Source organism: Microcaecilia unicolor, chromosome 8 (assembly GCF_901765095.1).
Source record: "Microcaecilia unicolor chromosome 8, aMicUni1.1, whole genome shotgun sequence".
Taxonomy (NCBI): domain Eukaryota; kingdom Metazoa; phylum Chordata; class Amphibia; order Gymnophiona; family Siphonopidae; genus Microcaecilia; species Microcaecilia unicolor.
Window position 1 is genome coordinate 19,940,396 of NC_044038.1, and position 12,267 is coordinate 19,952,662.

At 44.1% G+C, this 12,267-nt stretch overlaps 1 protein-coding gene across 1 annotated transcript in view; it reads left to right on the forward strand.

Moving 5' to 3' along the window:
* Positions 1-12,267, forward strand: part of LOC115476152 (MICAL-like protein 2) — a 104,965-nt gene that overhangs the window by 50,668 nt on the left and 42,030 nt on the right. Inside the window, exons 7-8 of the mRNA XM_030212355.1 lie at positions 613-755; positions 5,605-5,689. Of these exons, the coding sequence (XP_030068215.1) occupies positions 613-755; positions 5,605-5,689 (228 nt within the window). The remainder of the gene's footprint in view (positions 1-612; positions 756-5,604; positions 5,690-12,267) is intronic.

The window sequence follows — 12,267 nt, forward strand, 5'->3', positions numbered from 1 at the left end:
TTTTCGGCGTTCCGGGGGGGGGGGGGATCGACAGGTCCGCGGGAGGGGGTGGGTTTCGAGGGGGCCATAGCGCGGGGGGGTGACAGCTGATTCCGAGGCAGTAGGAGGAGTACTCCTCCCCTTGCCTTGGAATCAGCTGTGTTGACATCAGTGACGTCCGTGCGTGTCTGCCTCGCAGACCACTTGCAGCCAGGGAGCCACGGTCCCAAGCATAGAACGTTGGAGGTGAGAATTATTATATAGGATAGCAGTGATATAAATTTCTAGAGATATTTCTTCTTTCTTTAATTAAGGGGGAAATTATCATCATGGGCTACCATTAAGACCTGTTATTTTATTGTTAACCCCATTTATTAGTAACTAGGACTCATTGCATAGAATAGGACCTATGCTAAAATAGCATGAGTTATTGATAACTTCCCCCCTTAGACTCTAATCTTGCTCGTGGTTTTGTGTATCATTTCAGTCTGTAATGATTCTCTTGATCATATGTCTCTGATGGGGCCCTGAAACGTGTGTGCTTATCAGATAGGAACAAACAACTTTGCATCATGTTAATGCCTTTTGAGATCTACTGATCCTATCATCTCATTTGTCTTTTTGGGACTCTAGGTTCTCCCCCTCTGCTTCTTACATACAAACCACCAGTCCAAAAATGGAATCTCCCAAACCTGAGCAAACAACAAAGCAAACAGGAAAGCCTGACAGATCTAGTGCTGTCACGGTGCAGAGGGCAGATGCTCAACCTGCAAAAGGCAAGTTACAGTTTTTGATTTCTCAGTGCTGGCTACTGTTGGGATTCTTTCAGTAATGTTATTTCATAGGTAGCAATGAAGCTTCAACTGATGTGACCTCTGTCAGTGACTCATTAGTATTTGAGCTTTTTAAATGAACTCCATTGTAAATATGTATTACTATGATCTGATCTGAATATTTGACAGGAGGTAGGGTAATGCGTTATACATATTTTTGATATAAAATATTTTAATGAGTTGTTGATTATTTTCATTATAGTGGGGGGGGGGGGGTTTGGGGGGGGGATAACTGACATTATTATTTGGCACATGGTGTTTCTTTCTCTTTCGGCTCTCATAAAAGTGTCTGATATGTATCTGACATGTGATGGGATTATATTAGTTCTATGAAGATAGGCTCTGGAAGGAAAATCAACCCCTAGAAGTTCAAATGAATGAAGAGAACCTTCCCCCCCCCCCCCCCCCCCCCCCCCAATGTAACAACAAGAGGTTGAGGGCCTCAGGCAAACAGAAGTATTCCAGGTTTCTGTAATCCTTTCCAAAGAGTACATTTCCTAGGGAGAAGATAGTGGAGAAACAGCTAATATGTGCAGATTGCTTTCCAGTGAATACTTTGAGCAGTGTGGATTTCAGATTTTTTTTTCTTTGGATTGCGCTAGACGTAAAGGCGGGTTATTTTAGATGTTCTGTTCTTGATTTGGATGTCTAAAAACTGGCATTTAGATGTCCATATCTCATGGACATCCATGCAAATCCCAATGTTTACAAAGGCAGGATATGGACGTCTAACACTGCAGTATGTCCTTATGGCAAGGGGGCGTGGCCTGGCAATGTTTTCGGCATGACCAAGGAGGGCCCTAAATATGGATGTCCAGCTCCCATCACAGAAGGGGAAAGGACATCCAAACCTTAAAAAAAAAAAAAAGGACATCCTTATTTAGACCTGGTACTTGTCATATCCAGGTTATAGAAAGGTGCTCTGACTGAGCAGTCCCCCCCCCCCCTGAATGGAGATAAAGGAAGTCACAGTAGGTATTCTGTCTCTGGAGTGCTCACAATTAAAACAAACAAAAAAAAAATTACAAAAAGCTACACTGGGACTTGAATTGACAATCTCTGGATCTCTGCTCTTTCTCTCATTATGGCTACTTCAACCATTAGGTTATAAAATAGTGTTACTATTTTATAATATGGACATTCCTCTGCTGCCACAAAAACGTCCATGTGTCTAATTTTTTCCCAGTCATAATTTAGACGTTTCGGTTTGTAAAATGGAGCTTCATGCTGGATGTTTCAGCACATAGACATCTATCTCGCATGTACTGTAAAACAAGCTGTATTCTGTTCTAAAATACATGTGACATAGATGTCCGTTTGTGATGTACTGGCTGGATGTTCTTTCTAAAATGCCCCTCAAAAGTTCTGTTCACTGAATAATTTATCTGCATCTATGACCCTGTATACTGATTAATTTTGAACCACCTCATCTAGAGCAATTGGGGTATTGTTGTTCTGCTGGGACTTGGAGAGTGAATTTTCCACAAACTTAAGGGCCCTGCTGGCATCCCAGAAGCATTGGTTATTAAGAACATAAGAATAGCCATACTGGTCAGATCAATGGTCCATCTAACCCAGTATCCTGCTTCCAACAGTGGCCAATCCAGGTCATAGGAACCTGACAAAAACCCATTAGTAGCAACATTCCATGCTACCAATCCCAGGGTAAGCAGTGGTTTCCCCCAAGTCCACTGATCTTTCATAAGAGGCAGTTTGTGTGATCAGCGAGTGGAATAGGGGCTACTTTTGCATCAGTGGATTGAATGGGCTCCGCAGTGGGGCAGAAGGAAGAATTCTTTCAGAACTCCAGTATACAAATCCTGAAAAAACCAAACACATTTTGGACCTATAGAATGCCTTACTAATAGAAACAGTAGCTGAAATGCAAGATAGCAAAGATACATATTTCATAAAGCTAACATATTACAGTTAATAAATTAAAAAAGCATACTTTTCTACCTTTGTTGTCTGAGCATTGCTTTGGTCCCAGTGTCTCTTTTCTGCTTTTCTCTGTTTTTTTTTTTAACTCTTTACAGGATCTCCTTTCCTTTTGACATTTATTCTCTCGCTATGTTCATCATTCATTTCTCTCTGCATCTCTTATCCATCCTGTCCATCATCATCCCTCTGTGTCCCAGTCCCTATCCTCCCCTCATGTTCATCATTTGCCCTTTCAGTATCCCTGTCCTCCTCTCGTGTCTCTCCTCTGTGTTCCTACTCCTATGCTCCCTCCATGCCCAGCATCTCTTCTCTGTGTCCATCTCTCCCCATTTCCAGCTTCTCCCACCTCAGAACTAGTATCCCTCCCTCTCCCCCTGCCATCCTGTTCTGGAGCCTGTATCTCTCCCCTGCTGCCCATGCCCTCCCCCATACCAGGTCCATCATCTCTGCCTCTCTTGCCCTGACCCTTCCTTCCCCTCCCCCATGGTCCAGACTTTCTTCCTCCCCTCTCTTACAGAATCTCTCCCTTTCTCTTCCCAACCCCCACATTTTGGTCCAGGTCTTTGTTCCCTATTTTTGTACCGGGTCTCTCTCTTCCCTCTGCTCTCTCCATGCTCACAAGAAGTTACATCAGAGGAGGCAGGAGGCGGCACAGGGAAAGTCCCTGGCGAGGCCACAGGAGACTACTAGTTTGTCACTGCTGCTGCTGCCGCCAGTGGGCGTTTGGAGTTCTGTGAGGGTTGGGCGTGGCTAGAGAGAGATGCTGGACCCATGGAGGGGAGAAACAAAGGGAGAGAGATGGTACAGCAAGCAGCCCCTATCATTGGGCTGCCCTGGGCTTTTTGCCGGGTCCACTCAGGGCTAGATGCACTAAACCTTAACGACCCTCTAACAACCCTTTAACAAAGGAAATTCCTAACCGTTGCATGCATTAAAGGCCTTTTTCCTACGAAGCAAGCAGCTAACGAGAACGGAATGCAAACGAGAAACTACCATTGAAATGTGGACAATTCGGAATGCACTAACCATACCGACGATTGCAACGACTCATTTACCGTCGGAAATTTTACGTGCGCTCAGACCTGTCGTTAAGGCCTGAGCTGTCATCTCCCCGCTGCCCCCTGCACCATAAAAATCCAAGCCGGCATGTTTAAAAAGAAAAGTGAGATACAAACACAAACACGTGGCTCTCCGCTTCCCCCTGCATCACTACAAAATGAATTTCCTTTATAGATTACTAGTTTAACCCAGTATTGGCACGCCATCCATAGAGCTGGAATTAAGTGCAGGCAACTAAAGTCAGCAGGGACGCACGTAACTAACAGTATTCCATAAGCTATGTGCATAGGTGGGGCTTCCACTTATGTCACACACATGCTCTGCCCCTGTATATGCCTCCTTGCAAATGCACGTTATGTCAGTTATTGGGTATTTGCAGAGTAGCATTTAAGCAGAATATTGGTATTTACATGCAGGCATGTTTTCTAATCCTGCTATTGTTTTTTTGAGATACAGCAGCCAGAATTGCACACAATAGTTGAGGTGCAATTTTATTTTATTTATTTATGTATTTTTAATATTTATATCCAGCTCCATCCAAAGCTCTGGGTGGGTTACAAAAAAAAATCATACAATAATTAAACAATCAAACATATAAATGGCAAGTGACCGACTCACCTGCAAATGCGCAGTAGAGACTGCCCTCTCTGTCCCGCCCTTGCGTCAAGACGTGATGACGTCAGAGGGCGGAACAGAGAGGGAAACGGAGTTGGATTGTCGGACGCTGCCGCTGGAGCCTGGAAACGAACATCGCGCGCACCAACCTCCACCCTCCCCCCCCATCCCCGCCGCCGCCGCTCCTGCCCCCTTCCGTATCGGGCCCCCTGCACTGACCTGACAGCGCCTCTCACCTACGTGTGGAAGCGCTGCAGGCAGCAGCAGAGCGATGTGCTGCTGCCTGCAGCGCTTTCACACGGAGGTGAGAGGTGCTGTCAGGTTAGTGCAGGGGGCCCGGCACGGAGGGGGGAGGGAGCGGCGGCGAGGAGGGTAGCTGGAAATCTTGCCCGTTTTAACGGGCTTAACGGCTAGTACAACAATAAATAAAAAAAATGTCGTCATCTTTTCCTGCCTACATCAAACATACTGAATATCATGATAAAGTCTAAATCAAGTCAACAGCTAACAGCAGGATACAAAACCATACTAATTACAAAACACACAGGTTATTAAGATACATTACCCTATGCTTCTTGAAATAATATTGTCTTAAGCTCCCTCTTAAACTGAGAGACAGAGGTGTTCTTATGGCAAGATTCATGGAGCTCGTTCCAAAACTTGGGATCCTTTACTCTAAACATAGATGTCCTGTGGTGACTTTACATTCTGTTAGCTTTTTTGGCTTCCGCCATGCACTGAGCCACAGATTTCAACACATTGTCCATATTGACACCTAGACCTTTTTCCTGAGTGGGACTCGTAACTTGAAACCTAGTATCATATTCTATAATTTGGATTATTCTTCCCAACTGCATCACTTTACACTTGTCTACATTAAATTTCATCTACCATTTGGATGCCTAGTCTTCTAGTCTCATAAAGTTCTCCTATGCTTTCTGAAAGTTAATTTTTGTTTGAATAATTTTGTGTCATTTGCAAATTTGATCACTTTACATATTGTTCCTTTTTTTTTTTTAGATCTCAGTTAAGGATGACCAGATTTGTTGAATTGGCAACCATGTTTTTGTGGAATTTAGAGTTTTGGTTGCATTATGTTGAAGATTTTTATTTTATGAATGTGTGAGGGAATTATGCTGCTTCTTTTGTAAAACCATCTTCCCATTTTTCTCTTTAGGAAGTAAGAGCCCCGATAAAGCCGAATTACCTGCTGACTGGAGATCCATGCTAAAACCTGTAGAAAAAGGTCCAGTGGCAAACAGGTAAGTGCCAGACACAGTTGTGGGAGGAAGGATACGAGTGCCTGTACCTCAAGAGTTGCCAGCTGCTGTAGATTCCACCCCATTGCATGCAGGAACTTGTAGTCTTGCTTATTCAGATCATCCAGTCTGAGGATGCAATTAGGAAAACCTGGGACAGGATTAACCTTCTTGGGTTGCCAGCTACCTCCAGATTTGCCTTATCCTACCTGCAACTTCTTGAATGAGTGAGTGCATGCCTTCAGGAATGATAAGACGTTTACAGTTGTGGATAGAAACATGCATTTAGGTCTGTATGTATATTCAGGGGTATAGCCAAGATTCAGTTTTTGAAGGGGGGGGGGGGATGCATTTTCTCACCCCTTTCCCCCTTTTCCTGTAAATATTTTTGGCTTTGCTGGTAGGAATACCCAATCCCCACCAGCTGATGAGATGCGGTGCCTGGAACTGCCTCGGTGCTGTCTCAGCAACAAAGAAGTCGGGGGCTGCCTTTCCAGCCACCAACACCAGTACTCCTTGTGCATGCACGCTCAGTTTGCACATCAATTGAGCTTGCATGAGGAATACCAGTGCTAGTGGCTGGAAAAGAGGCCGCTGACTTCTTTGCTGCTGAGGGAGCACTGAGGCAATTCTAGGCAGATACTTTGGGTTATGGAGGGGGCCTGAGCTTGAACTGGGGGGGGGGGGGAGGGAAGCAGATCCCCTGTGGCCGTACCATTGGTATATGTACCTTTTGTATTAATGTTGCTTGTATAATGTGCATGGATGTGTGTTTCTGGTCTCCGGAGAGGAGGAGTAGCCTAGTGGTTAGTGCAGCGGACCTTGATCCTGGGGAACTGGGTTCGATTCCCACTGCAGCTCCTTGTGGCTCTGGGCAAGTCACTTAACCCTCCATTGCCCCTGGTACAAAATAAGTACCTGAATATATGTAAACCGCTTTGAATGTAGTTGCAAAAACCTCAGAAAGGCAGTATATCAAGTCCCATTTCCCTTTCCCCCTTTCCCTTATGACATCACAATATCAGAAGTGAGCTAAGTATCGGGCAATCAAGCCATTGTGGCATCATTGATAAGGTTGGTCTTATTGGTGGAATGAGTAGAGGAGTAGCCTAGTGGTTAGTGCAGTGGACTTTGATCCTGGGGAACTGAGTTCAATTCCCACTGCAGATCCTTGTGGCTCTGGGCAAGTCACTTAACCCTCCATTGCCCCTGGTACAAAATAAGTACCTGAATATATGTAAATCGCTTTGAATGTAGTTGCAAAAACCTTAGAAAGGCAGTATATCAAGTCCCATTTCCCTTTCCCCCTTTCCCTTATGACATCACAATATCAGAAGTGAGCCAAGTATCGGGCAATCAAGCCATTGTGACATCACTGATGAGGTTGGCTCTTATTGGTGGAATGAGTGGAGGAGTAGACTAGTGGTTAGTGCAGCAGACTTTGATCCTGGGGAACTGGGTTCAATTCCCACTGCAGCTCCTTGTGGCTCTGGGCAAGTCACTTAACCCTCCATTGCCCCTGGTACAAAATAAGTACCTGAATATATGTAAATCGCTTTGAATGTAGTTGCAAAAACCTCAGAAAGGCAGTATATCAAGTCCCATTTCCCTTTCCCCCTTTCCCTTATGACATCACAATATCAGAAGTGAGTCAAGTATCAGGCAATCAAGCCATTGTGACATCACTGATGAGGTTGGCTCTTATTGGTGGAATGAGTGGAGGAGTAGCCTAGTGGTTAGTGCAGTGGACTTTGATCCTGGGGAACTGAGTTCAATTCCCACTGCAGCTCCTTGTGACTCTGGGCAAGTCACTTAACCCTCCATTGCCCAGGTACAAAATAAGTACCTGAATATATGTAAATCGCTTTGAATGTAGTTGCAAAAACCTCAGAAAGGCAGTATATCAAGTCCCATTTCCCTTTCCCCCTTTCCCTTATGACATCACAATATCAGAAGTGAGTCAAGTATCAGGCAATCAAGCCATTGTGACATCACTGATGAGGTTGGCTCTTATTGGTGGAATGAGTGGAGGAGTAGCCTAGTGGTTAGTGCAGTGGACTTTGATCCTGGGGAACTGAGTTCAATTCCCACTGCAGCTCCTTGTGACTCTGGGCAAGTCACTTAACCCTCCATTGCCCAGGTACAAAATAATTACCTGAATATATGTAAACCGCTTTGAATGTAGTTGCAAAAACCTCAGAAAGGCGGTATATCAAGTCCCATTTCCCTTTCCCTTGTGTTTATATGTGTGCAAATTTTACTGAGTAGACCAGTGTACGTGTATACACATATGTGATTGTCTTTGAAGAAGAACTGGTGACAGATGAACCTAATCAAGAGCCTGATTTAGTTAGAGCTGAGCCCATAGTAAGATCACATATCTTAACTTTTATACTTATGTACCCACCTTTATTTATAAAACTATGAACCCAAAGCAATTTACTATGAAAAGTTAAAAAATACATTCATGCACAGGAGTCAATAAAAAAACCACTTCCTAATATATGATCTAAACCCCATTCCCATCTCACTAGGGAGAGGCAGATATGTATTCTAACACTGCACAAATATATCTAATTAGTTTTTTTTATTATCATTTTCAATTTATTAAATTTAAAGCCAATAAATTCTGCTCAACGTAAAGATAAGTAAAAGCATGATTAAAAAAAAAACAGGAAAATAAATCTAAGTGTAAATATTTTCACACCACCTAAGTCCCAATTGTGGGGAAGGTGCATAATAAACACACAAAAAAAAAGCAAAACAAATTACATTCCATAAGCAAAGGGTTGTGCTGATGGAAAGAAATCTATAGATGCCCCACACTTAATCGCAATGCTTTGTAAGCTCAGTGTGAAGCTGGAGAGTCTGGAAGGTCAATCCTTCAGCAAACTAGAGGGATTTTTATCTCTTTATTTCTTCTCTCTCTTATCTATTCTAAACATGGATCTTGTACCTTTGCAGGATACTTGATTAAAGTAATGACTAGGAGAAGCCCAGGGGAGCAGTATTTGGAGTTTGGTCCTTGGACAGCATAAGCAATAAAGAGAATTGAAAGGAAACCACTGGAAAAAAAAAAACTTCCATTAAGTAGCTTCCCACTGTTCCAGAACCTGTGAGATAGTTATGTCCATCAACCAGCAGGTGGTGATAGAGAACTGAAAACCTAGCTGACTAGTGCTGTCCAGTTCACGATTCGAATTGATTTATCGATTCGTTTTGGAGCGTCCAAAGCCTCCAGAGCTTCACATTGTTGCTAGGCTGTTTCCCCCTTCTTTTCCTCTGGTGGGAGGATGTCTTCAGGAGTTTCAGGAGTAGTGAGCCAAAATCGCATCATATCAGAGGGTTTCTGAATATTCTTACAGAAGGCTACAAGTTGGAGTTCTCCCGCTCGGTTGCTCCTTGCAGTCTCCCTGTTGAAAGGGAGCCAAGGCAGTCCAGGTTTAAGCTCTTGTAGATTCCTTGCTGGCAGTCTGGGCCATTGTTCCAGTTCCCCTGGCCAAACAGGGAAAAGACAGATATTCCATCTACTTCATTGTCCCAAAGAAGGAAGGTTGTTTTGTCTGGTCTTAGATCTCGAAGGTCTAAACTGCTGCCTCCAAGTGTCCCGCTTTTGCATGCAGACACTAAGAGCAGTCATAGCCTTGGCTCAAGTGGGAGAACTTCTTACTGCTCTCGATCTCAAGGAAGCGTACTTGCAAATACCCATATGACTGCCACCACAGAGGTGTCTATGTTTTGCAGAGCTGGGCTGTCACTTCCAGTTCAGGGCTTTGCTCTTTGGACTCGCCACAGCTCCAGGAATGTTTATCAAGATTATGGTGGCGGTGGCATCCTTCCTTTGGCACCATGGAATCAGAGTTTAGCCGTATCTTGACGACGGGTTCATTTGTACATCGGCTTATTTGTACAACATGACAGTGATGGACAGAGTTGTTCATCTTCTGCAGTCATTGAGTTGGGTGATCAATTTCAAGACAAATAGAGTAACTTCATAACATATGCTAGAGTATCTGGGCATTGTATTTATTACAGCATGGGAGAGGATTTTCCTCACGGAATGCAGGAGATTGAAGCTGGTTTAGCAGATTTGTCTTCTCATGCTCAGGGTCTGGGACTATGTCCACATTCTGGGGTTATTGATGGTGGCGATGGAAGTGGTGCCATGGGCAAGGGTTCATATGTGCTCATTATAGGAATCTCTTTTCAGCAGCTGGTCTCCGGTGTCATAGAAGTATGAACTTCATTTTCTTTGGATACTGGTTGCCAGATGGAGTATGCAGTGGTGGTTGTTGCCCAACAATTTGACCGTTGGAGCTCCCTTTCTCATAACACAATGAAAGGTGGTGACAATGGATGCCAGCAAGTCGGGTTGGGGAGCTCATTACATCTGGCACTGGGCACCTGGACGGAACAGGAATCTCAGTGGTCAATAAATCATTTGGAGCTCAGGACAGTGTGGAATGCCTTATGTGACTTTTCTTCTTTTCTGGTGGGGGCCCTGATCTGAGTTTTCTCCAACAATGCAATGTTAGTGGCTTATATCAATAAGCAAGGTGGGACCCGCAGTCATCTGAAGGTGGTGAGGATGGCCTCCCTTATGAGTTGGACAGAGAAAAATCTCTGCTTGTCGGTAGCTCATATCGCGGGGTCCTTGAATGTGGAGGCGGACTTTCTCAGCAGGCAATCCTTGGACCCGGGAGAATGGGAACTATCCAGCCAGGGGTTTTCTGCGGATAGTGGACTAATGGGGTTCTCCACTTCTGGATTTGATGGTGATGAAATAGAATGTCATAGTACCTAAGTTCTTCAGTTGTTGAAAAGAACAAAGCTCAATGGGATTGATGCCCTACTGCAGCCCTGGCAGGAGGCACAACTACTGAATGTCTTCCCTCCTTGGCCCATGGTAGGCTGTATGCTGAAAAGGATCTTATTGCAACAGGGTCAAATAATTCTTGTAGCCATGGGTTGGGTGTGGAGGCCGTGATATGTGAACCTGATTTTTCTTCCGGATTGGGGTCTTCTCCCTCTTCTACAGGTACACAGCCTACTGAAGCAAGGTCCAATGAAGGATCTGTGCCCTTTTGGTCTTATGGCTTGGCCAGTTCAGTTGAGATGAAAAGGTTATTCTTATTCGGTCATTGTTGTCTTGCTTTAGGCTAGGAAGAGCTCTACATCCATGGGGTGTGTGAGGGTGTGGAGGATGTTCGAGGGCTGGTGATCTGAGCATAGACTTTCTCCTCTGTCTGCTCAGATCGTGCACAGAATGTCTTGATTCGGTTTGTTTCTTTGCAGATGATACCAAATAGGATGGGCATCCTGGAGGGTGTGGCTATCATGCGGAAGGATCTAGCAAAGCTTGACGAATGGTCCAATAATTGGCAACCAAGATTTAATGCTAAAAAATGCAGGGTAATGCACTTAGATTACAAAAATTCAAGGGAACGGTACAGTATAGGGGGTGAAGTACTTCTGTGTTTGAAAGAAGAGCGGGACTTGGGGGTGATTGTATCTGATGATTTTAAGGTGGCCAACCATGTAGAAAAGGCGACGGTCAAAGCCAGAAGGATGCTTGGGTGCATAGGGAGAGGAATGACCAGTAGGAAAAAAGAGTGATAGTGCCCTTGTATAAGTCTCTGGTGAGGCCCCATTTAGAATACTGTACTAGATTCTATTTATGTCACCTGAAAAATTGGTACCGAAAACATTTCTGCCTAGGCATATTCTATAGATAGCACCTACATTTAGGTGCTGTTTGTAAAATATCCTAGTGGCCATGACAACACTTAACAGTAGATGCATCCATTTATGCCAAGTAAAACTTGGTGTAAATACCAGCGCCTAACTTAGCTGCGGAGCAGGTTTATTCTATAACCCTGTGCGTAAATATTTTGCAATGCCCATGAACCACCCATTCCATGCCCATGGCCATGCCCCCTTTTTGGTAGTGCACATTAGAATTTATGCACACTACTTTACAGAATACGTTTGGCAAGTTAACATCCAATTACCAGTGCTGATTATCTTGATAACTAAGTTATGCACATTGTTATGACATATGCTTCGATTTCTGCGCATAAATCTTGGTGCGATATATAGAATGCGGAGGACTGTATGCAGTTCTGGAGACCACACCTACAAAAATATATAAACAGGATGGAGTCGGTCTAGAGGGTGGCTGCAAAATTGGTTAGTGTGGTCTCTGTCATAAAGCATATAGAGACAGGTCAACATGTGTACTCTGGAAGAAAGGCGGGAGAGAGGGGATATGATAGATACGTCTAAATAACTCTTTGGCGTTAATGTAAGGAGGTGAGCCTTTTTCAAATGAAGGAAAACTCTACAATGAGAGGACATAGGATGAAGTTAAGAGGAAATAGGCTCAGTCAGGATTAATCTAAGAAAATACTCTTTGACGGAAAGGGTGGTGGATGCCTGGAATAGCCTCCCAGTGGAGGTCGTGGAGACAAGGATATGTGTCTGAATTTAAGAAAGCATGGGAAAGGAGGAGTTAGTGTTTACTGGGTATTGGCAGACTGGATGGGCCTTTTGGCCCTTATCTGCCATCATGTTTCTATGTT